Raw genomic sequence first — 27,004 nt, 5'->3', positions numbered from 1 at the left:
CAATTATTTATTTTATATTTGTAATCATTTTTCAAAGGCGCGATGTTAAATCGACGTTGTTGCACCATGCTTATGATGTTTTCATAATAAAGAAAGCAGCTTTAAAAAAGATAATTTTATTAGAAAAAGTATTTATAATATTTCACACAAAAAATAAAATTATTGCATAGATGTTTACATTAAAAATCGATATTTATCAAGTAAGCAATACAATCGATAGTGTAATCGATTTCGCGCCATCTCTACAACACAATGCTCGCCACAATTGCAAGGCGTTCGTATATTGCGTCCTCACGTGTAATTGGAAGTCGATCGCTCCGGTCAATTTTCGCAACGTCAGCAGAAAGCGCAGCTGCAGGCAGTTTTAGACAAATTCAATTACAACATTCACATAAAACAATTTCGAACATGCCGCTGTACCAAACTGTGGAGAAGGGAGCTAAGAACTCTTCAAACTACAGCCTTTATTTCAGTAAGTAAACCAAACCAAATTCATCAAGTGCAAATCGCTTTATTAACATGCGGCATATTAAAACAAAAAAATAACCCTTCGTGACGACAGAATCCTTAAATTATTTTGATAGAACTTCCGCTCCATTGAAATCAGGGAAATTATGCAACAAGTTTGCCGTTAATTAAGAAACCGCTTTATCAGCAACAATCATGACACTGAGCAAGGTGAATCAGTTGTGGACTTTGTGTCTTTTACGATTGTTTATTATTATTATGAAACGAATCAATATCTTTATTTACGCTATATATCAAAGGGTTTGCTGCCGTTTAAAGTAATGCGATATGGTTTGTTTAAGGTGGTTACTTTTTTTGGGGAATAGTCAATTCAATTAATCAAGTGATTGCGTGTTTCGAGTTTGGTTTTGCAGACACATTAATTACAACGCTCCATAATTTCTGCTATAATTTGTAATAGAAAATAACTGCGGCAATGTCATCTCGCCGATGCACGACATTCCATTGTTTGCCAACGAGGAGAAGACCGTCTACAATATGGTCGTTGAGGTGCCACGTTGGACAAACGCCAAAATGGAGGTAACTTAATTTGTGCTTAATATCTACAATGTATCTATCGATAAACAATGTTTGCGTGTCTGTTTCGCTTATTTAGATTAGCCTGAAGACCCCAATGAATCCCATTAAGCAAGACATCAAGAAGGGCAAACTGCGCTTTGTGGCCAATTGCTTCCCCCACAAGGGTTACATCTGGAATTATGGCGCTTTGCCCCAGACCTGGGAGAATCCCGATCACATTGAGCCATCCACCGGTTGCAAGGGCGATAACGATCCCATCGATGTTATCGAGATTGGCTATCGCGTTGCCAATCGTGGTGATGTTCTGCAAGTCAAAGTGCTGGGCGCCATTGCACTTATCGATGAGGGCGAAACTGATTGGAAAATCATCGCTATCGATGCCAAGGACCCAGTGGCATCGAAAGTCAATGATATTGCCGATGTCGATCAATATTTCCCCGGCTTGTTGCGCGCCACAGTCGAATGGTTCAAGGTAACTAGGCGAAAAATGCTAGATAACTATATTTATGTTACATACATACTTTTTCTTTGACTTGCAGATCTACAAAATTCCCGATGGCAAACCAGAGAATCAGTTTGCCTTTAACGGCGATGCCAAAAATGCTGAATTCGCCACTACCGTGATTGCCGAGACGCACAAATTCTGGCAGTCTTTGATTAATCAGCCCAATGGTGGCAATACGGCTATTGCTTGGTTTGTACAGCATGGAGATCACATTTTTATAATAAATTTAACAAAATTTCCTAATTGATTTGCAGTCAAAACATCACCAATACAAACTCTGATAATCGCATTGGCAAGGAGCAATCGGCCAAGCTGCTGGATGATGCTCCCGAAGGCGGCGATGTCGAGGAAGTGGCCGACACAGGTAAGGTTTATTATGTTCCCGCAAAGCTTTAACACGCAACACACGCTATCGCTATGCAAACAAAATATGCACTCCTTGGATTCCCCTCCAGTTCTGCATGCTTTACTAACCCAAAATCAAAGCAAATACCAAAGATTCACATGTTCCTGCTGTAAATATTGTCACACACACTAAATCTTATGTAATTGGCTATGCTTGTTGATGCTATAATTTAAATAAATATGCTCTCTATTTTAAAATATTTTAATCTCTTATTTTACAGTCGACACTTGGCATTTCATACACCTCAAGTGAATTGAGTCGCAATTGAAATGAATTAAAATCGTATCAATTATTGTAGATGTATATGAATTGTTGGTATTGATATTGGAAACTCAACTGAATAAAATACACATTGAATAAAGTTTTTTGCACCTCGAATAAAACTAATTTTGGAAATTTAGATGCTCGACGATTCTCGTTATCAAGCTTTCGGATTAATATCCGGTTGAATTTGCATTATCAGAAGACACAGAATTTAAATTGAATTGGTTAATTTGTATTTCATGGAAAATTTTAGTGGCGATTTTGATCAGCATAGTTATAGTAACCCTTCGAAATAAATTAAAACTTGGTCGCTGCTTTTCACTTGAAATATACAGTTTTTATTTATATTTTACGACTAGATCCAAACAAGTTTAAATTAATTAGGGTACATATAATGTAATATCGAAATATGCTGTGTACTGGTTATGGTTAATATGTGTGTTCTGTTTGTTGATGATTTCAACTTTCGCTTCTTCTTCGTCTTCTTCGCATAGATATGGTTAGAATTAGAAGTTAAACGTAAACGTAACAAATTAACTTAACTGCTTAAAGGATACACAAAAAATTTACAAAATATATAGACATACATGTATGTACCTCGTATATGTTGAAAACTTTCAAATGAAAGCGAAACATTTTAAATATTTACATCAGACATTTTATTTATTTAATTTTTTTTTTAATTTCCTGCTTTTGCTGTGCTACAATTGTCCTTTGTTTGAACTAATCGAATTTTCGTTTTATATATGTTCGAAGAACTAAACTTACGACAAAAACAATACAAAAATATACGAGAAATATACGCGAGAAGTGTGCGAAAAACAAATTTTACTGTCATATTTAGTTAGGTTTACAAATATTGTTATTATTTTTTGTTTGCATTTCAAGATTCTACATTATCGTTTCGTTTTTGTACTTAATCGATAAGTATTTTGCGATGATTCTCTCTTGTTATCGGTTGTCGTGTGTAGGATGTGACTGTGTGTGAGTGTTCACATCGTAGTATAAGAGTAAGAGTGTTTTTATATATTGTATAAGAGTTGTATATATGTATGTAATGTAAGTAGTACTCGTATTATGCCAGCTCTCATCGTGTCATCGTGTCCTGTCCGTCGTTACCTCGTCCATCAATTTACTTCTTGCGTCCCAGGGTATCGCGCCATTCGTTATATTTATCCATATCATCGTGCAGCTGCAGCGACTCAACGCAGGCATTGAAGAATTGTGATCCGAAGCAGTCTTGCCTATTTTATCGAATGAAAATAAACGGTATTAGTCAAACATTGTGGCAAATGGCTTGAAAGCCCCAAATTGGTTGGGGACATGGCTCAGACAAAATTATTTGAGCCACAAAAAATGCAAAAAAGATTTGTTTTGGTGCCTGTTCAAAAAATATTGTTTGGGCAGTGGTGACAAAAAGCAAATGCGCTCGTCAGAAAACGAAACCAAAATGCAAAAATGGAAATGAAATAATAAAGCGTTGAACTGAAAACGTACCACAAAATAAAAACGGTAAGCGCGCGTTTTTAGTCGCGTCGGAAACGCGCCAAACATCGATAACAGCTGCTGTTGCTGCCGCTGCACTTGTTGCTCACGCGCTCTTTTTCTCTCTGTGTTTTGCTTGTTACTCTCTCTCTTGGTTAGTGTCGCATTCTAATTTCATTTATCACAATTTTGGATGCCCTCAAATAGCCAGCGATTGTTTTGTTCATCATTTTACATAAATATTTCATTTATGTTTATATTGTTTTCTTTTTTTTTTGCTACATTTTTAATGCATTCGTTTTTTTGTTGTTGTTCGATTTCCCGTGTTTTTACCAAAGGTTTTTTGTTTTGTTTGTGTTTTGCACAAATTGCGTTTTAGACTAAAATATTTTTGTATGTACTCGTGATTATATATTTTTCTTTTGCTTTTCTTTTTGTTTTTGCTTTTTTTGTTTTGCCAACAAATTGTACGCTAATTACGGTAAACTTTACTAAATAGCACAAAAATTTTTAATACATTTGCAAAATACTTTCGTTCTTGTGGGTTGCGTGTGTGTGTGCATGTGTATGTATGTGTGTATGAGTCGTCTGTGAGTGTTGGTATTTTTTCAGTATTTTGTAGTGTTGTCTGCCCTCTGATGTAAGAATGTAAATGCTGCTTGGAATACGCGATACGATTTCTTTTTTTTTTTTGTTTTGTTTTTTCTTTTCGGTTTTTGTTTACATACAATACAAAAAATAATAATTATACATTAAATAAGTATATTAAAAACAATGGATCTTTTATTTTACATACATAACGCAATAATAAACAAGCTAAGAATACTTAGAAATAAATACTTCTTCGGCTTCGGGGTATGCGGTCAAAACTGGGAAGAAACCCCCGATTCCCCACTCTCTATATCTCTATCGCTATTGCTGTCTCGCTTACTCCGTGTGTGTTGTGTGTGTGTGTGTAAGTGTTAAAGTGTAATCACACTCTTACACAATATCCCCGTTAATTCTCCCCCGTTATTCCCATTTTTCCCATGTCCCTGTCCCTCACTTACAACAAACGCGTAACGTTTCAATAAATTAATTAAAATAATTAGGGTTTTTAAAAAAACACATATAGTATAGTAAAAACTGTAAAGCATACAGTAATAAATAAGTACGAATTAAATTTGGGCGTTAAATATTTAATTTGTTGGTTCTCTTGTTCGTGTTCTTCTTGTTGTGTTCAGATTCTTCGGATGTTTTGCGCTCCAAAACTGGAACTGGAATTCCTTCCATTACTATTTGCTCTTGTTGTTGTGTATTGTATTGTATGTGGATGCGGGTGTGTGTGTGTGTGTGTGTGTGTAAAGTGTGGATGTTGTGGGTGGTTTGTTTTTCTGGTGGTTTCTGCTGGTGGTTCTCAGAGTGGTAACCCTACCACTTAAGAGAGTTATGTAACCGGCGCCATGTTGAATGATATGGGCGAACCATTTACGACTTTTATGAAATGTTGTAAATTTGTTATTTCCTCTGAGGGTGTTAAAAGCACTTTAACGCATTCGCCAAACCATTTGGAGTCAAAGCAGTCTTTCCTAAAAACACAATTGAAATAAAATATACAAAATCAAGAAATCCATAACCATAATAATCGTAATAATAATATAAGAAATTAAATTAATGTAACGAAAGTATAGGAAATTAACGAAACGAAAGTATAGACAAATGAAATTAAGGGAAAATGAAAGTGAAGAGCAATCTATTTGAAGACGACGGGCTTGTGAAAGGGATAAGGCGAGCCATTGATGACTTTGAGATAGTGTTGCAGCTGTACAATCTCCTCATCATCGATGAGCAGCACTTTGAGGCAATCTCCGAAGGTTTCGTGGGCGAAACAATTAGCCCTGCAGCAAAGATAGACAAGAATAGATTTCAGCCAGATACTAAGCAAAGATACTTAGATAAGATAGATACATTTTGTGTTGTAGATAAGTAGATAAGCTAGATAAAAAACAAACAGAAGATAAACTCAAGCGGAAAACGAAAATAGTTTCTCTTTCCAAGAAATACTTATTTCTAGAATGAGTGTTCTACATTTAAAAAGTGCTTTCCTGTATTGCTTTCCATGTCATGGTCATCGTTTAAATCTGACCATGGTAATTTGGTAACAAAGTGTACTTAAGAAAGAATTTCTTTCTTTTCTTTTTTTTTGCGCCGCAATTTGGCAATAAATCGCCTTGAATTGCTTTTAAATTGATGTGATGTGGAGACCCTGTGTTGGGGTTGAGGACGTCGTTATGTTGGAATTGGGATTTGTGAAATTTAAGTGTAAAATGATGAAGGAAATTTTATATACCGGGTTCCGATGATTTAATAGTAAGGGACATTTAATGGAAGAATTTTCTATCTAGTGATTTGAATATTCTTTGGAAGATGTGAATTTGTTAAGTGGAAAGTGAGGATGTCATCTTGGGCTAGTAGTTTTGGGAAATGGATAAAGGATACATTATTTTGTTGATGTTGTTTCTTTAGCTATATGAATTTGATTGATTAGTGGGATTTTGATACTTATTAAAGAGAAGTTTCACAAATGAAATTACACTTACTTGCAAAGTCGATGTATACTCGTTTCGCGGAACAATTGGTAACAATCCTCGCAGATGCGATCCAGACGGAAGAACATGGTCTTGTTGAAGATGCCCTTGCATTCCAGATCAAAGAAATTGCTGCGTTTCGATAGATTGTGATTGTGTGGCAACGCTGTGAATATGGGAATCAAGACAAGAAACAGCACCACCGAGATCTTTATGTTGCGGGAACACATCTACAAATAGAAGAGAACAATAAAATGGTCATTAAAGCGAGTAAAGTGAAAAATGAATTAGAAGTTTATTATAGTTTAGGGATAATTTAAAATAAAATGTAATAGTTAGAAAGCTGCAACTTTAACTTGTATAAATAGCGAGATCTCTGGAACTATACCAAGTAGAGCTGTAAAAGTTTGTATCATTATTTCTTATAGTTAATTCTGCTCGATTAAACAGCTAAGGGCATGGAACCATAAGCAGTAGATGAAGAAAATTTGGTAACAGTACTCCTAAGTGTTGCGCAAATCTAAATTTTAATTTAAATTCCGCACCATAAAAATTAAAAGCATTATCTCACAGTCTGAAACTCGACTTTAGCTTTCTCACTCGGCTTTTTGCCGTGTAATGATGATGCTATTAAAGCGACTCAAGTACCGGAAATAGTTTATAAATAGTATATCACAAATTGCGTGTCGTCGCTTGTCGCTATCTATTTTTAGCTCCCGCTGAGAAGACGCTATAATTAAGACCAGCTTCAGATGGTTGAGGGCTATCTGCTTACTGGGTAAGTGGATATGGGCCAAGTTGAACCTTGAAACCGCAACCACACGCAACGGGTGGTCGACGGCCTGAGCAATCTTCACAATCGCCCTCTTTCTCGCTCTCGCTCTCTCCCTCTGTCTCTTTCTCAGGCGGTCTCTCAATCAAAGTGGAAGAAGGAAGAGAAGGAGCAGGTCGCTTGTGAATCGTGAATTGTAAATCGTAAATCGTAGCTCGTAACTCGTAACTCGTAGTTCAAGGTATCTAAAAATAGTGACTGTCTGCAATTGCAACTGCAAAGTGTGCGCTAAATATAGAACGCACACAATTCGTTCTTGTTGTTGTTGCATCTGTGCGATTGCCAAGTGCCGCGCCGCCATCTGCTGCGATCTGCATGTGGCAGCAACAGCAACAACTAAGACGGCAACAGCGGCATCTTCATAAAGGTGTCTGCAAGTGCGGCACAGACGTGTCTTGGCTATAAATAGGCGCACAATTTCAATGTTTATTGCATTATTTGTAAAAGTGTCGAGAGTTGGCTAATTTACACAGTGAGAAATAAGTTGCTGTGATCTTGAAGGCGAGCATTACAGTTGAAGATAAATAATTTGCCTTTTATACAATAAAATATTATGTATACGCCTAAATAGAAAAGTTGTAAGGCCTCTAGTAGTACAAATTTAAATTCCATTTTCATAGAAACTGCTGAAATCAAGAATGTTGCACTAAAAATCTGTATTTTCCAACCCTGGCTCAGAACGCAACCCGATAACAGCTTCGATAACAATTCGCGCTGCACTCAAGCGAGCGTTTACTTGGTTAAATGAAGTAAACATCTGACAGTCAAGCCAGACAGGCCCCCAAAATAAATACATAAATGAATGAAATGAATTAATACTTCTCTCTTTTGCATTTGCATATTTTATCAATTTGCGTGGTTAGTCCGTCTGTCTGTCAGTTAGTCAGTTTCAGCTTCAATTACCAGCGTCGACATACATTCCAAACTATTGAATAATTTGATTAAAATTGCAAATTTTTCCACTGCTCTTGCTGTGTGAAATTTTCGCTGCTGCGTCGCTTTTGTTGGGTGTGTGTGTATGTGTCTGTGATGTGAGTGTGGAAATGAATGAAAATTTAAGCAGACACAGCGTCGCTATTTCGAACGAGCGACAACAGCAACAACAACAATAAATATTGTATACTATTTGTTGAAATATTTTCGATTTTCGTCGACTCGTGGCATGGTCTATGATGAGTTTTAACAAGCATTTCACTTAGCACCTCCCGCATCGTTGTCGTTGTTGTCGATCGTGCTCTCAATGTTTTGCTCTTTCTGTCTCTTTCGCTCAGTATCTGTGTCCGGGTGTGTCCCTATGTGTGTGAGTTTATTTAAATTGATTTTTTATTGGCTTGTTGATGCTTTCAATTAAGTTGAGCGCATTTTTGTTGTCGTCGTTTTTGATTTATGGCCAATGGCTTATGGGCGAAGTAGTCGAAAAGTTCATCAATCAGTTGCCAAATGGCCGAATGTTATTGCCAGTTGGTCAAAAGTACATTTTCGATTTCGTTTTCGATTTCTAGCACACAGTCTTGTGTACATACATATTTTTCGGACATATTTGAATACTATACTATAATTAGCAGCTGCCGCGCGCGCACAACACGTGAGCGCCATTTAATACTAAATAAATAAATACACATACTACAATGCACGTAAAATCTAAATGACGCGACAGTGTTGGAAAAAGTGTTCAAGTGACGCCAACGTCACAGCTGTAAAGTAAGATCTGTTTTTTCTCCCTCTTCTGTTTGTATTTCTTTTACGTCTATGGCGCCAAAGAGAGTTAAGAGCACAGCTGCTGCTGTCTCGCATTACGCAGCGCACACGATGACCTCTGCTGCGCAGCGGCGGCGGCTGCTGCTGCTCGCTGCTCCCGCTAATTGGATTCGAATTGCACGATTTATGGGCATCGAGCGAGAGTTCGAGAACGAGTTCGAGTTCGGCTCTGAAGTGTGCGTGTGTGCTGCATTTATTTTTAACACTTTTGCCGGCCGCGTAAATTGCATAACCGATATGGCGGCGGCATCCAAAATAAAAGAGCGCTTTACAGCAACAGCAGCTGTAAGTGCTTTAATTTTGTGCTCTTTCTTCCTATCTCATTGTCTGGGATGGTGACGTCACTGTTGACCACTAAACAGGAGCCAACGAACGCAAGTTCGAATTGCGAATATGGAACGACAACGATTGATCGATCGTTTCAAGTCGATAAACTTCATCATCGACAACGTCATCATCATCGCCATCGATACAAACATCGACTTCGAGGAGCATGTGCTGGCAATTTGTTTGCATTGTGCTTTGATTAGCTGCCAATTGATTTTATTTGTCGGCATGGCGCTTTGTAGCAATTTAAATAACTGTCTGCTTGTCATACATACAGTCGCATTAAAAAAAAACGACCACACATACATAGGCAAGAGCACAATTATGTGTTTGTGTGTGTGTGTGTGTAACTGAATCATTGGCGCGAATCGCGCATGTTTCATGTCCAAGTCGATTTGCCTGATTGTAAACTATTCAACTTTGATTTTGATTGCCGTCTCTCTCAGTCTGTGAGTGTGTGTGCGTGTGCCGCCTGCTGCCTGCTGCCAGGCGACATTGAATGAAGTCATGAGCCAAAAATAATGACAGCAATTATAATGAATTGTGAATTCTTTTGTGCGCAATAGTTTTAAGCACTTTAACGTCTCGGTATGACCGCCTCACTCAAAACTGTCTCACACCGCCATAAACCGATTTGCTGTTAAATAAATATAAATACATAAATATATTTTAAGCGAAAAGTCCACCTGTCTGCTTGGCTTGGCTTATCAGGGGCGCCTAAATTTGGTATGTCATGTCGGTATGTTATCGCAAACAAATGTATCTTGTATTTTATGGCGTCTTTACTGCGAAATTGGCAATGACTGGCAATGAAATGCCTGCAAAACTGTGCAAATGCAATTGCACAAATACACATTTATTTCATAAGTGTGTGTGTGTGTGTGTGTTAAGTAAGTAGCATGTTCCATCATAAACTTAACGCTTGGCTACGCAACCATGGCAAAAGCTGCTGCAGTCATCATCAGTTAAGTTACTCGCAAACCTTGTGCACTTTTGCGAAGCGAAGACACATTCACATTCACAGCATGACTTTAACAGCGCTCGCTTCTGTAATGTTAAGTTGCTGGAAATTGTGATTACACCTGGAATATTAAATCAGCTTCTTTTTCTGCTGGGGTAAATTTGATTTGGAAGATGGATGCCATGTGGCAACTGCTTGAACAACCCACTTAAATGCTAAAACGGCTCTCGAGACTGCATGGTACCATGGCCACAACAACAACCAGTCAACACACAAAAAAAAAAAAAATATATCAGCCACATGGCGAGACTGCTTGGTACCAAATAAACTGGCACAGCGATTGTTGTTTTTGTACTCGATGCCTATGCTAGCTAGCTGTTGTTGTTTTTGTTGTTGCTGCTGTTGCCTGCTTGGCTGTTGCGCCTGCGTTAAACGGTGCTGTTAATTTACTAGACATGCGGCATTTGCATTTCGTGAAACTGGACTCCCCTTGTGGCAAGCGCATTTTAATATGCAATTTAATATGCATTAAATTCTCTTTGGCATTAAATTAATAGCGCTACAACTACAAACTACGACAACCAACAGCAGTAACTCATTTGCAAAATGGCGGCAACTACACTTGTGGACACCCAGATAGGTATGACCTTTTTTGAGTGATTTAGGATTTTCGATTTCGATATACTAAATTGTATCGATTATGACGGTCTTTATAAGGTGAAAAGCTTTAGTGAAATAAATGACAGAAGCAGAGTATTTAACTTAACTAAAGTGTTATCTTACTTTAATTATATTACACAGTAAAATGAAATCACTCAACAATTATCTTTTAATTTCATATACTAACTAATGCTTCTAAGTACAACGCTTAGAATAATTAACTAGTCTTATAAATTAGGATTAAGCTGGACTAAAGTAAACAGCTATTTGATATGCAAACACATTATCTAATCTAAAATATTTCAATTATCTCATTCGCACTAATATTTCTAAATATAAAACTAATACCCATTGACTAAAATAGATATATAATTTTCTGTCTACTGTGAAATCTTATCAAATTTTGCAATTGAAATGTTAAGTGCTCAAAATCCTACTAAACAGAATTTCACACCTATTTTCCTGCTCACATGTGTAGTTGGCTATGCGTGTGTGTGTGTTGCTCGTTTAACACCATTCATTTAAGTGTATGTGTGTGTATTAATTTCGCTCATTTTGCCTACCGCCTGCTGCTGATACAGATGCTGTTGCTGATGAGCCTTTCTATGGCTTCCAGCTGCGCTGCGACATTCATAGAGCTGCTGATGGTGCTGCGACTGCTGTTGCTGCTGCATGGCGAAGCGGCGATTCAATTGATTTGCTGAATTGCCGATCTCTGCGATTAATCTTTGATCTCTCTGCTTTCTGCTTAGCGCTGCGCTGCTCGTGCGCGTTTTTTGTATCCAATTAGTATGATTAAGATTAATAGTTGCACGCGTTTCGTAATGAACCAAGTCAACTCAAATACGACGAAATGCAAATACGAAATACAAATATAAATATAGTATACAATCTTGCTGTTTTTTTTTTTTGGGGTCTACCAACAAATCACAAACAAATAAAACGCAAGACCCACAAAAAAAAGTGCTGTTCAAACAGTTAAGAAAATCATAAGCAAACAACGCGACGACGAAACTTGTGTATTACACAAAGCTACAACAAACAAACAACAAATATAAAATAACGTTGAGTTCAGTTGAGTTGTCTCAGAAAGCCGAAGCAAAGAAGTGAGTGAGACAAACAAATAACAAAAACACCCGCGCGAGCAATCAACTTTGTTGGCAACAAAAATAAAACTGAAGATCGCAAAACTGTTGCCACTCAACAGACAACTGTTGTGTGCTGCCGTCGGCTGCCGTTGTCGCTGCTGCTATTGCTGTTGCTGCTGTTGTCTTTTTCTTATCAGCCACACACACACACATACACACACAGTCGAATGCACAACAACATTTGTGAGAGGCGGCGACGACAGCAAGTCTGGCATCGCTGTTGAGGCATCTCTGTCGTCGTCGTCGTCGTTGTTGTTGTTGCTTTTGTTGCTAGCGTCAGCCAAGCGACTCGAGCCGAACCCAGCCAAGTTATGCATGCAAGTGCATGTCTGTGTTTGTGATTATAGATGCAGAGTGGAACACCCAGGCGTATACGTGATGTGCATTATAAAATCACTTGACAAGCACTCTTTTTTTCTTTTTTTTTTTTTTTTTTTTACGTTTTGCTTGCCAGCGAGAAGAGAGTTGACCATTAGTTAGTCCTGCCCAACAACATTTACGGCATATGAATAACCAATTATGTGGATCAATTACGGTAACGAGCATCGAGCCATCTAGCAAACTAGTTGAGCGCGATTTAAATGCATCTCTCGCGCATTGAAGGCAGCCGCAACTGAAAGTGGAACTAATTGAACTGCAAATGCAACTGGAACTGGAACTGATTCTGTTAAACGTTGACTGACCACAACAACCAATCGCAATTTATATAAATTACAGGTTTTTTTCGCTGCTGCTGCTGTTGTTCTTATTACGCATACGCCACGTTGTGCTGGCCAGGCATTTGGCATTAGGCCTAGTTAATGGAATTCAGTTTTGCCAGCCAGTTCGGCGACACATAACACACACAGATACACACTACACACACGTACGCTTGTATTACAACAATTGGCATTTTATTAGTTTAATTGAAAGCAAAACAATTTGAGCAGTTTGCATGGAGAATTGAAAACTGGTTTTGTCTAGTTTGCTGTTTATTTTTATACTTTTTTCAAATGAATAATCTAACGAATACGAGTTTCGAATACTGCTGCGAGGTAGAGCGAGAGAGAGAAGGAGAAAAAAAGATGGAAGCGTGTCACAGGTTTCACTGTACATGAAAATGAAACAAGTCCATTGAGGAAATTATTTGCAAATATATTCAAAAGCATGTATACAATATATTTCAAGCTTTAGCCACTGATTGTGCCAATTTCTGATGTTTTTTAAAAAAAGCATATAAATCACATCATTAACTTTTGCGCCCGTTTTTATTGATATTCATTTTGGTTTGCATTTTTGAATTGAATTCGCATTAAGCATTAAGCATCGATACACACACTCTATATAGCCCCATTAGGAGCAGCTTGACTTCCCTCACACAAAATGCGGTTTTTATTTTTGGCTCACACTCAATATGCATTCGTAAGCTGATTAACGACAACGGCGACGATGGCGACAACATTTCGCGATCGGCATGCAAATTTGATGGTTCACACTAACAGCGACTTAACATGAGCATAACATAAGTATGCAAATGTAACAGTGTGACCAGTGTGCACACTTCCTTTGACCAGTGTCAATGCATAGTGTAAACAGCGTAAACAGTAAAAACGCTCACAACGGTTGTTCAACAGTTGCATGCCAAAATGGCGACCTAATTCTGCAAATAGCGAATTCGAAAATGCCTCAATCACTTGATATAAGTTGAATGCCAAATATGTGTATTGAAATTATATAGAGTCATGTCAAATAGCGGAAATGGAAAATGAGTCACGTCAAGAAAGCAATTACAATAAATGGCCATTGAACGTGTGAAAACACGAAGAATTAACAGCGCAGGCAAACAAACAACATGCCAACTGCACGCGGTTTGTTTGCATTCCAAGAATGCCAGATATGTACAACACTCACTCCCACCCCCTTTCCTAGAGTTGCACACAAATTCAATCGATTCGAGTACATTTCCTTTCGATTGGGTATCGAGTCATGATAATTTTGTTTGACTCTCAACAGACATGCAAGCTGAAATTACTTCAAAATTACCAATTGAAGCTTAAAGGCTACCTGATTTTATATAGCATACTTTTGGGGAATACTACAGGGTATCTGAGAGCTAAGCATGCCGCTGTTGCTAATATTGTACGGCCAAGGACGGAAGAAATGTGTGACGCTTAAGCGTCAAGTGCGACTATATAAGGCCAAGACATTGGTAAGCCAAGGGGTAGATCAGAGGAGCGCAGAAGGAGGAGAGTCGACGGCTTGACGTCAATTAAAGTTGAAAAATGACAACAAACTGAAAACTAGTTTGCTAGCGATTACATGACACAAAATCAATCATTAACATTTGTAAATTGTGTGCGGCTTATTTGGTAACCTGTTGTTGTGGTCAGCTAGTTGAAAAGGGGAGTTTAGGTTGTAATGATTGCCAATTTGTTGCTGCGATTTATCAGCGAAAACTTTAAACTGTTGTTGTAACTCTTGTCGTTGTCTCGTTGTTGTTGTTTTTATTGTTGGAGTGACAGGCCCCCTTTTCGGCAGTTGCTTGGCAAGTTTTAATGGCCGTTTGTCAATTGATTCGTTAATTTTTATTGGCTTATTACAACATTTAATTTGCCTGCTGACATAAGAACGCATTCAATGTTTACGACCAACAATAACAATAAGAACAACAACAGCAAGAACAACGCCAAAATAATAATAAGAATAATAAAAATCACTTAATTGCTTCGTTCGGCAGCATAACTATATGTATATATAGATAAATATATGTATATATAATTGCTGTTATACGACCATTAAAGGCCAATTTAATGCGCAGACCATAAAAATGTTGATGGCAATGGCAGACATAAAATACTCGAGAAATACAAAATAAATACACTAAAATCAAGAAACTGTTGCATCAGCCAATTTGAAATTGATTTGATCTGGCCATGATTCAAAATTCAAAGAGATTATGCAATATGTATTTGACGATAAGGTAATATCACAAACTAATTGCAGCGACCTGGCAACGCTCCAAGCTCCCCCGCCTATCGCTATTAGCTATCACCTTTTCGCCTTAGAGGATCAACACCACCCGCTAAGCTAGCCATCTCGCTCTGACCTTCAGACTAGACAAAAATGGAGAAAATGGCGACAAAGCACAGAGAAAACAAAAAAAAACTACAATGCGAATAATTATGAAGATTATGAGAGTTCAGCTAAGTACAATGCCAAAAAAAGAGAGAGAAACAGACTCGTGTATTTTATGGGGCATTGAACTGCTGCTAAATAAGTCAACAGCTTTGCTTTGGGAGTGTCAGAGGCTGCATCTGGCAGATGTTGTATGAATGTGTGTGTGTGTGGCACATATAGCGAACGATTGTGTACTTATAATAATATGAAAAACATATGAACATTGTGTATGTGCTTTGATAAATGGATTATTGCTGGCATTGCTGGCCATTTTTCAATTGGCAACATCAAAGCGTGCCAAATGTACTCGCAATCGCAATTTCTGCCTCTCTTGAGTTTCTTTGGCCATACACATTAACCTCAAAGTGCTGCCGGTCGATCACTGTTTTCCAATCAGAGTCCACTTGATTGCCGACTGCCAGGAACCAACAAATAAAAAAAAAAAATACGTCTTAACTTATTTGAGTGCGGCACAATTGCTTTTCAATTAGGCGAGCAAAACGGATGAGACGCTCAAAAGGGGAGCGAATTGGTGCAGCAGGTGAAGGAAGACGGGTGGCGGCATGTCGAGCGCGTGCCCAAATCAGAGTTGCAATGATTTATCGTCGATTGCAATTAGCCATCACAAAAGAAAATCGAAATCGACTCGAACTTGTAAGCCAAGGGCTAAGAGCCAAAATGCAAGGTCAGTCTAAGTTAAAAAAGCTTTTAAAGCTAAATTTATACTAAAAGTTTGCATTACTTTATTCATACATATTTACATATTCATACATATGTACATATGTATATGGATGAGACTGATAGTGAATGGCGCGTGGAAGGAAAGATGTATTCGAAAAAATGCTACATTTTTCAAAAGACAGCATATTATAGTAAGAATTTTGCTGGCAGACTTCATCAGAAATCAAAGTGAATGCTTAACGTCTGCAAGTCCCTTTTTGCATCAATTGGTTCGATTGTTGAGGCACGTTGCACTTTCATTCGAATTTCAATTTCAATTTCTGTTTGCATTTCAATCAGCAACAGTGTCAGCATCAAGTGCAACTTCATCATTACCATGGCCTTTTCAAGTTCATTAACATGCCACACTCACATTCGATCCCAATGACGTCCATTTCGAGTTTCTTGTTCTCGAGTTCTCTCTTCTGGCGCTGAACTTGAAAAAATGCATTTCACCATTTCAGATGCTGCTGGATTTCTTGGAAGAACATGCTGTTCAAATTAAAAAAAAAAAACAAACCGCCCTCCTATCGTTACTTTTCCCTCCCCCAAAAGCCAAGTGTGGGATTCCCGATTAATACTCACATTTTGTGACAGCTTCTTCATATCGATATTTTTGTTTTGTGTATGTTTTTGATGGTGTTTTTGCTTTTGTTGTGTCCGCTTCTGTTGCTTAGTTGTTGTTATCGTTATTTGTTATTAGTTGTAAGTATACAAATAAAATCTTTGCTAATTTGTTTGCTTGGTTAACTACTTTGTTTTAAGTACTTGTGTTCGCTGACGCTGTTTTTCTGTTTTCTCGGCTTAAGTACTCGTTTAGCACAGTTTGATTAATTTTTTGTTGGCTTTTCGCTTGGTTGTTGTTTAAGTTAATTTGCCGCAGCTTATATTTATATTTTCTATGGGAAAAAATTGAAAATAGCATTGCGTTGTTATTATCAATATTGTTTGACATACAAATATGTTATTGTTGCTCGATCGACTGATCTTCGTCTAGCTGCCGTCAAAGATTGATTAATTGGGCGATAATAATCATCAATAAATCGAAAAATTGCGCGTGTTATCGACATTGCATTTATTACAATTATTACAAATGGCTGCTTTCGCTATTGGAATGTCTTGTCGTGGCCCTTTCAATATGCACGAGTGTCCATTCCAATTCTAAATACGCATTGCAAGCATTTGTTGTTGTGCTTCATATGATCGTACGTTCTTCGTTTATTATTATTAATGGTAAGTCTATGTGTGAGTATATGAGTAAGCGTCGACGTCGACATGAACGCCATTGATTAAAATCATTTACATTGTATACATATGTATGTATGTATGTATGCACTGAACGCTTTAACGGGCAAACTGCACTGTAGCAGCGGCAGAGCAACTGCATTTGCGTGAGAGCGTGGGCAAAGAGAGCAAAGGAGCGAACATGACTGAGAGAGAGACAGAAACAGGCGGCTTTGGAGCTGCGGAGGGAGTGGGAGTGCGAGAGGGCGATTGCACATGGCTGCTTTTGCTCTTATTGTGGCAGTTTTTGTTGTTTCTGTTGTTGGTTAATGCTGATGTTGATTTATTTAGCCAGTCTGATCGCTTCGCTCGCTGCATTAAAAGTGTCGGAAGTGTTTGCGTGCAAAAAATAAATACAAATGCAGACTGTGTGTATGCATGTGACGTTTGTGTGTGTTTGTATTTCAGCATAATACATGTACATATATTTCCTGTTGCAAGCGGCAGCAGCAGCAGCAACAGCCGGCAACAACAACATCATACATATATTGACAAAACGCGCCAACAATTTGGATTTCTAGGAAATGCTTGATATGTTTCAAAATAACAAATTCATATAATTCCAATGCCATTCGCCACTATTCGCATTCCCATAACCCCGTCCGTATCCCTATCCTTGTCCCTCTTCAAGACGCTCTTTTGCCTTCCTTCCACGCACCAATAAGAACTTATGACATCATCGCCAACAAAATATCAACGAAAGTTGTCTGCGCTTTATTATTGTTGTTGTTGCTGCTGCTGTTGGCGCACCCTCTCATGGCAACAGAGCCAAAAAGAAGAGAAACAATGTCAAAAATGTACAACAACAGCAACACGACCACAAGGAAACGTGGCTTCAAAAAGTCATCATTAATGTGTGCGTGTGTGTGTGGTCTGTGCAGAGTTGTTAGAGTGTGAGTGCTTGTGAGTGTGTGTGTGTGCAAGGTGGCCGCATAATGCGAAAACAACAACAATGGAAAAGGGCGCAAGACACACACACTCACACAGAGAAAAATGAGATGCCGGTCGGCATTGATTTGGTTATGGATATCAAGATCGAGATGAAATGACGACACAGTGACGAGTTGTTGCGACGATGCTGAAGAACCGGGAGAGGGAGAGCGAAAGGCACACAGCAGGTAGTCCCTTTCTCGTTAACTGCAGCAGAGACTGAGTAGAGCGACCTGCGCTATGCGCAGTGCGCACACAGATTAAGGCAGCGTGATAAGCAACAATTGGTATTTAGACATTGTGGTATATATTGGACATTTGAAATTTGGTATTTTTCTTATTTTTATGTTTTGTTTGTTGCAGCTGCTGTTGTTGTTGGTATCAACAGTTTTGCCGTGGTGTGTCCTCGTTTTTGACTTGACTTGTTGAATTGCAGCAGTAACAACAATGTATAAAAAACAATAATGATAATAACAATCACAAGACATCAACGTTTATTTTTTTAACGCGGTACTTTTCCACATACAGTTCACACAATTCGAAAGAAATAAACTTTTTTTTGGGGGGCTTCGTGTTTATTTTTTGTTGTTTCCTTTTATGACTTATTTTAATTTTTATTGTATATGCTTTTTGTATAATTTCGTTAATTACTGGTGACGACTGTTGTTGGCTAAAAAGTTGTTTAAGGCTGTCCCGCACGCTCGTTATTTAACGTCATATGAATATTTAACATTTTTATTTTCATGAGAAACTTAAAAATAACGCTAAACATTTTTGATTGTTATTTATTTCACAATCTTCTAAGAATCGTTTGCGTTGATTTCGATTAGCACATTAATTCAATTTATCCACTTGTTTTATTTTATTTGTTGAATTTATTTAAAATATTTTTGTCGAATTGACTTGTTGCTTCTTGCTTACAAATGATCTTCGAAAAAACTGAGAATATCTCGTTAATTATGCCACAAAAGTTTTGTTGTCTCTCTCGAAAACGACCTGCTCGCCACGATGTTCAAATTGAAACTGTTGCACTCGGAATCCGGTTTTGTTTTTTATACTGAATTTTGTAAGAAACTCTGAGAGCGACCCTCTTACCTCTGCAACATGCTTTGGCTGCCGTCTGCTGACTGACGACAAGTCTGTTATATCGCTCGCTCTGTTAAGTTAACAGAGCGCGGCACTTTATTGATTGCTTTATTGCTCCTAAGCAACATATGCAACGCTATGCACAGAGCTTGGGCACATGTTGAGATACATGTTGCGCTTCCCTAACAGAGCGCTGTTAATGTCACAATCTGCTATGCTCTCTCACTCTCTCGCTCTCTGAGTGCGTGCTGTGCTCTTTTGGGCCACTTGTTGCTGCCGGCAAAACAAAAGCACTGTGTGTAACTGTAACTTTTGCGCCCCCTCTCGCTCTTTCTCATTCGTTCAGTCTCTCTGAGGATCCCATTTATTGTTTTGTATTATTCTACTGCGGTGGATTTCCCCTAGGCTCCTACTACAGTTGCTTGGCGTTGCTGATGCAATTAATTGCCAATCGTTGGCAATTACTGCAACATATAATTGCCACAGAACTACAATCACTGTGTCGGGGCAAGTTCCATTGTGATACCCTGTAAATGTGACTAGCGGGAGATTACATTGTCACTGGTTACATTGCCCTAAATCATTTAAGGATTTATCCTTCTATTATTATTAATTTTACGTAGCATACATTTAGGCTCATTTAGTACCAGAGAAAACATGTAATTTGATTTGTACAGGGTATAATGAGAGTTGTATCACTCTGCAGTTCTAAGCTATCTGACAATCTAGCAATTAAGTGAGGGGAAATATTTACTCCCAAATGGAAAATGCCTAGGGCATGTTACAAGTGTCCAAAAACCACACACACACGATGATAATGTGCAATGTTGGCAACCGGAACTGCCTCCAGCAATAACAACAGCAACAATAACACAAATTGTGGCTAAAAATAAAAGGTAATAATGTGTGGCGAATGTATGAACAATTGCATATGGTTAACAGCCCCCTTCAACCCCATGTGTGAAATTCTTGCTAATTAGACGTACAGTAACGGCATAAATATAGCTGATCACGAATCGATAGCCCCCACAATATTTGCCATAATCAAGACCAACTCGCAGGTGGATGAGTTTTGCATGTGGGCGACATGAAAACAGAGAGAAAAATTTCTGAATAAATTCCAGTTGTATAATATTCAAGTACAACTTGAACACATAAAGTTCTTAGAAAAATATCAAAATAAAATTAAGTCGTAATAAAATTAACATTTAAAGTTCTTGGAAGTTTTAAGAATCACTTTAGGCCAGAAATAGATAATAAATATGCAATGCTAAACAAATATAAATATGCATTAAATTTATTTGATCAAGTTCAGCTAAATATTATAATAAATTATTGTATTTAATTAAATTTTTCTGAGAACAAATCGTGTTCGTAAAGTTCTAATATTTCTCTTTGTGTACATCGTCATATAACATAAATATATAATTAAACGGGTACTCGCAATAAACATTAATTATAATAGAATGAGGGCTATAGTCGTAAATATCACCACATGATTTAGTTTCGTACTCCGTTCTTTAGATCGCAACGTCATTTTTTACGATTTCGTCTATGCGATTAAACTAATTAAAACATCATTCTATATTACGACTTCAGCTACGAATTCAAACAACGTCACTACGAAACCAATTACAGAACGCCTTCAGATATGGGCATCGATTGCGTCTCGTTTAGATTATTGGATAGTTGACCTGATTGACAATAACATGACTCATGCATCGCTCTCTAGGGGTGAGAGAAACCCCACAATTGTCGTCAGCACACTCTTTAATTATTCTGAAACAATTGCTGAATTATTCCAGTTGTTCCCAGAAGTGTGCAAAAAAAAAATAAACTTAATTTTTTTTTTAATTACTTGTGAACTACATTTCTAAGTATTAACAGCTTCATTATCGATCGATTTCGAACGTATCAAATAAATCATAATTCATAGGGAACTTCTTTACTATAAAATTCACATCACGCAATTCCCAATATTCCAAGAAAAGTATAAAAAATCATCGAAGCAATGCTTTAATCACATATTGTAATCTTAAAAAACAAGGTATGAAATTATTCGTAATTGAAATAACACGGAAAGAATTGATGAATTTTCGATTTAAATTTTCAGATTTATCCATATTTTTTTACAAAATAAATCTACTAAAACTTTTTAAACAAGAATAAAAGAAACTGGAAAATATTGAATAAATCAATGAATTATCCGAGTATTATAAATATTAATACAAATCCAAAAATGTCAAGCGGAAGTGAACTTTTTCGCACCAGTTTCAGTTTTATCTGCTGACATTGAAGAATTGCAGTTCCTTTCCTTAGGCTTTACAAACTGAGGATAAAGCTGCAAACTTGTTACAAAAAATTGTTTCCCATGCCTCTAAATTGAATACAATCAAACATTTCACACAGATGGGCGCCCATTACGCGCAAAACGGAACCGGAAATTACAGCAAGCGAGTACAAGCGCTGTCTCTTTCTCTCTCTCTACCTCTTCCACACACTCTTCCCTCGCAGCAGCAAAAGGTGCCGCGTCATGTTGTGGAAATTGAATGGAAATGAAATGATATGAAATATATTCCAGTACACGGGCAAATACAATAATAATATAACAACAAACAATTGACCTTGTAACAATTTCTTTACAACAACAACAACAGCAGCAACAGAAAAAGTGAAAAGTGTTATATTTGTTATTTGGCTGCTGTAAATAAACGAGATGTGAGCGTTGGGGCAGGGGCAGGGACAGGGACGAATTTATTAAATGCGGCAACGCTTGGACTTCAATTTCAATGTTAATAACCTCAAAGTGGGCCAGAGAGCACATATCAAATAAATACAAAAATCATGCAAACACAGAAGTTGAACTTGCCATGCGAAATGCAAATGCACAAAAAAGGGTGTGCGATGAAAGTAAACAAACAACGGTCAAAAGGGGCAGACGTACGGCGGTCAGAAGACGAAGAAGAAGAGACAGGCAAACAAACATACTACAAACAATATGCAAATATTGCCGAGATCGGCATCAGCATCTGAACGTGGGAGTGGAAGGGAGACGGTGAGTGGGGTGCAGTGTGGTTGTTGCTTTGCGCTTACCTTAGGCGCTTCTTTCGAGTTTGATCCGAGTTTGGGTTTCTTTGGCCACACAAGAAGTTGGCCACACTTATCGCCTATCGGCCTATCAGCCGCCTCTCTCTCTCTTTCGCTGCTGTTGCTGCTGGGCGGGCTTCGGCAAAACTTTTGTTGCATAAATTTCGTCGTCAACTTTTCGTTTTGTTGTTTTGTTTGGTTTTTTTTCTTTTATTTTCTTTTATTTGATTTGGTTGTTGTTGTTTCAAACTTTACGCTTGGGCGTTTCTCTGGCGCTTGAATTTATCGCCATTTTGTGTGGATTTTTGTTAGGTCTTTGTGTGCGTTGCGTTGATGCGGCCTAGGCGGCATATGTGGGCGTGGCCAATGAATTGATTAACACAAATAAACTAATCGAATGCAACTAACAATCAACACACAACAACAACAACCAAAGTGAACTTATGCACTTTCACTCACTATACACGAAAGTCAAATAAGTACAATTTGTATATTTGCTTTTGGTCTTTTTCATAATCCCATCTTCATTTCACTCTCACTGCAGCTTCTTCCTCGCTGCTGCTGTTGCTGTTGCTGCTCTCTCTTTCCCGCTCTCTGTATGTGAGTGCGTAGCAAAAATGACGATAATAGCCAGCGGCGGCGGCAATCACAATCGTTATCGTTCACAATGAAGCCGACGCGCAATGAATGAATGTGAATTGTTGTTTGTTTGTTTGTTTGACGTGCGGTTTCTGCTGCGACAGCGACTGCGACAGCAAAAGCTGATCTACACTCACACGCACACCAATACGCACGCACAAAAACAGCACAGACTGATACAGTCGCACTCACTCACACACAGGGTGTAACTTGTGAGTTGGATGTGGAGGATGAGACAAAGCAAAGAGGCGGATGCGGGGTATTTCGCACGCAATGCGAGTGGTTGGCGCGTTTAGTGACATTCAGTGCCAGGGCATCGAAATTGCCTTACATATGCACAGCACACAGACACACTCACTCACACACAGAAAGAGACACATGCATATATGTATGTATCTTTGTAAATATATTTCCACATAATTGATACGCGGCATACATGTGTATACAAAATGTAGTCCGCCCCTGGCCAAGGGCCGCACGATTCTCACGTTTTGTCACTCTCAAATGATAAATTCACTATTTACTTTATGTATTGCACATTTAGTAAATATTATTTCAAGTGAGCAAAATATCTGCAATGCACAAAAACAAATACGTTTTGTTGACACACATATAGAATTGGCTTTACACTATATACATTTATATGCATATATATGCCAATATCTATATCTATATATATATATGTATATATCTAGATGCCAAGGCGACGAAGACGCGACTCGTAGGAAATGACTATAAAATCTTTATTCTTTTTTATATGAAAAGCAAAAAAATTGTCAAGCCGCATAAGAGCAACGAAAGCAGACTAAATGCAAAAAATGAATTGACAAAATGTTGGGCTCACTGAGCGAGCACACACAGAGCACTGGAACATGGACGATCATTCTGACATACACACACACGCAAGCGTGTTGCTCAACAGTCTGTATGTGTGAGAGACAGACAATGCTGCCCGTCGTCCCCCTTTTAACAGTGTGTGTGTGTGATAACTGTCTACATAGAAGTGGATGTGTGTGCAGCTGTGGTCAATGCATTGGCAGCGAGACACGCGCCTCTAATGGGGTCTAGAGACGACCCCAGATGCAGACAAAGGAAGCTCACTAACGTACGATAAGAGTGAAGTGCGCCCCCTATTGGCAACTACGCCACTGGCTGCGTAGCAGCACGCACACAAATGCACGAATTGAAATTGAAATTGAAGCATGTAAACTGTAATTCGCTCGCACTCACCAAAATAACCCGCCTCGCGAGCATAAATGAGCAAGGCGCATGAATCAAAGTAGAGCATTCACGACTATTAGTTACGGCGTAGGAAAAAAAAGAAATTCATTTGAATCTATTGGGCATCGCAAACTGCGTGGTGCCGATAGTAGCAATGAGTGAGTGATATCGATAACAGAAATGCAGCTCAATCCGTGAGTAGCGACATCGATTGCAGCAGATTGATAACCGATAAGCTGATAGTGATTGACCTAAAAGTATACACTGCAAAAGGCAATGTAGGAAATGCAGCAAGAGTAAATACTCGTTTCGGATTATTTATTGGAAAGGGTATTTAAAACTGAAGCAGCGTTTTCTCTTGCTCACTTCTGCATGTGTGTGAGTGTGCGTTTGTAAAGTATCTTTCCAGGCAGTTCTTGCAGCACCTCCACCTCCAGTTTGGACGACTCTTGAAGCTCGTCCGGACTCCGTGTAAAATGTAAAACGTTTTTCATTTTCGTAATTTTTTTTTTGTCGAGCTACGTCGCAAATTATTACCCGTTTCCGTTTTGGCGGCGACGACGCAGCCCCGGACTTAAATATAATCGTGCATTGCCTAGTAAAAGCCATATATATTTGTATATATATATCCATATACACAATATATATGCAGTAAAAATGTCTGTGGTTGTAGAAAGATTCTATATATAAATAATACGCCTCTTTTGTTTGTTTGAATTAGATTTACGAGCAATGCGCGCTTGAGCCTTTGGCCTGCAGCGCGTATATTTTGTTTGCAATGTATGGAAAATGTGGTTAGTATACGCTATATGTTTATTACGTATACGTCAGCGTGTCAACAAACTTGTAATGTGGCACAAGTGTGATTCACTTAACGGGAGAGCGAGAGCTGTCAAACGTGTTGTTGTCCGCGACCAGACACAAGCTAGCTAAGTATTATAACAGCGATTATCCAAGCCCGACTCTATGTAGTGCAATATCAGTTTGTAAACAACAACAACAACAACAATAACAATGAGGAATTGGAATAATGCTAATGAGCACTGCTCTTAAATCCAAGCTCAAGTCCAAGACAAGGCAAGACAAGACATTTGCGTATTACTCAATAGGCAAACCGATTGCGCAATTGGCTAACTTATTGCCTGGCTGATTGACTGACTGACTAACTGACTGCAATAACTAGAGTTAATTGCCATATTTCTTGTTACTAATTTCTCTTAGTGAGATGTATATTATCTCATGTGCTTTTTAGTACATATACTATGGTTAAATGAGCGGCGCACACGCAAATTATAAATACTAAATAGTCGGGCGTACACATTGTAAGGAAATGTCAAACACAAGCCGCACTCTCCAGACGCTGAGCCTGAGACTGAGGCTGAGGCAGACGACCGGCAAAGGTCACCCGGCAAAAAAACAGCAAGATGAATTTGCAGTGCGATAGCTATAGCTACTATATAGCTGTAGCTGCTGTATATAAATTCGTGACTCTGATCCGTGATGGGCACTTAAGGCACCAACCAAACCAGATAGAACTGCTGCCATTTAAGAAAGCAACATTTTTAGTTAGAGAGAGTTATGTGACTAGCTAACTGAATGGCCGCCCGACTGACTGATTGACTGACTGACTGCCTGACCGATTGACTGACTGTCTAACATAAATATAGATTAGCCAGAGCTGAGCTTCAATTCAAAATACTTGCTAACTAACAGCATTTACGCTTAAGCTTTATTTTAAATAACTAACTGGACTGCCTTATATAAATATAGTATCTGAACAGCAGCTGATCTTTTAATTGAAAAATTCCCCTCTCTTCAATTTCGTCTTGCATATCTCATGTCTCACATCTCTAGTTTTATTTCTATTTCCATTTCCATTCCGATTGCAATTATAGATCGCTCTCTGTAGTTGTTGGCCTTTTCTTTTCATTTACTAGTCTCTTTTTTTTTTGTTAACGTAAACCCGTTTGAATGTGCGCTATAAATAGCATTGGCAAAGCCGCCAACTGATTGGCCAACTCGCAGTCTGTCTGTGGTTAACTGATCTAAACTTAGTCGTACTTTTCAGATCTATGCGAATTGCGCACACAGCGAGAAAAATGGCGAACTTAAGCCACATCTAAACCAAAAATGAACACTTGAAGCATAGAAATTAAAGTAGAGATGTTTCTTTAGAGATTATTTCACTAAACATTGAAGTGGAGTTATATTTTAATATAATATAATTTTGAAAAACAATATAGAGATAATATAGATAAATGTGCATATCTTGTGTAAAAAATAAATAGAAATTAACAAATTGAAAAAAATTTTAAAAAGCTTTTTAGTATTTTGTATACATAATTAAATAAAGTAAATAAAAGTTTTTAGTACAAAATCGTACTTTTAAACTAATTAAAATCTTTGTATACCAAGAAAACTGTACTATATTTAAGGTTTTGACTCCCCGTAACCTTACTTTGTTGATAGCAAAGTTATACACCGTAAGAAAAGCAGAGTAACAACTGGAAAAGTACACAACAAGAATATATCCGATGCCAAAAAGCATATATATAAATTGTGAAGTAAAGTCAAACAACCTAGTTACTATAGCTATATACTATTCGTCATATTGTGTGTTCTTCTATTCAAATTTTTTAAACTATAAGACTGTAAAGACTAGAATTTGATGACTATATTCGTGGAAGATTAAATATATTTTGAAATTGGGTGATTAAACTTTTTATCCCGAAAATTAAATAAAAAATCTTAAGAGTTGCTTTTGAGATTCCCACCGTACAGTATTTTTTTGTGACTTTTCTCTCAGTGTATGCACTCGTACTCACCATTTTGCTGCTGTTGGAAATGTTGCGACTGCTTTGGTGTAAACTAAACTCCGTTTGGTTCTGCAAACTGTGCCGAAATGTTTGGTGAACCTTCTG

General features: G+C 37.9%; 2 protein-coding genes across 7 annotated transcripts; one reads left to right on the top strand and one right to left on the bottom strand.

Moving 5' to 3' along the window:
- The first annotated feature begins 237 nt into the window (after positions 1–237).
- LOC133841066 (inorganic pyrophosphatase) lies at positions 238–2,319 on the top strand. Its single transcript, XM_062273329.1, has 6 exons — positions 238–472; positions 929–1,047; positions 1,124–1,519; positions 1,587–1,741; positions 1,807–1,916; positions 2,179–2,319. The coding sequence occupies exons 1-6, from the start codon at positions 253–255 to the stop codon at positions 2,208–2,210; spliced, it is 1,032 nt and encodes a 343-aa protein (XP_062129313.1). The 5' UTR covers positions 238–252; the 3' UTR covers positions 2,211–2,319.
- LOC133841070 (ion transport peptide-like) lies at positions 2,205–27,004 on the bottom strand. Of its 6 annotated transcripts, XM_062273337.1 has the most exons (4): positions 18,972–19,112; positions 16,422–16,735; positions 6,287–6,504; positions 3,836–5,275 (listed from the first exon to the last, which is right to left on the bottom strand). In XM_062273337.1, exons 2-4 carry the CDS (start codon positions 16,440–16,442, stop codon positions 5,134–5,136), a joined length of 381 nt encoding a protein of 126 aa, XP_062129321.1. In that variant the 5' UTR covers positions 16,443–16,735; positions 18,972–19,112; the 3' UTR covers positions 3,836–5,133. The 6 variants fall into 6 exon arrangements, with proteins under 6 accessions (XP_062129319.1, XP_062129321.1, XP_062129322.1 ...); XM_062273335.1 differs by lacking the exons at positions 3,836–5,275; positions 16,422–16,735; positions 18,972–19,112 and adding exons at positions 2,205–3,466; positions 22,230–23,369; XM_062273338.1 differs by lacking the exons at positions 16,422–16,735; positions 18,972–19,112 and adding an exon at positions 26,909–27,004.

The sequence above is a fragment of the Drosophila sulfurigaster genome, chromosome 3, assembly GCF_023558435.1.
Source record: "Drosophila sulfurigaster albostrigata strain 15112-1811.04 chromosome 3, ASM2355843v2, whole genome shotgun sequence".
NCBI classification, from domain to species: Eukaryota; Metazoa; Arthropoda; class Insecta; order Diptera; family Drosophilidae; genus Drosophila; species Drosophila sulfurigaster.
The sequence above is the reverse complement of the archived record's forward strand: the minus strand, read 5'-3'. Positions and strand labels throughout refer to the sequence as shown.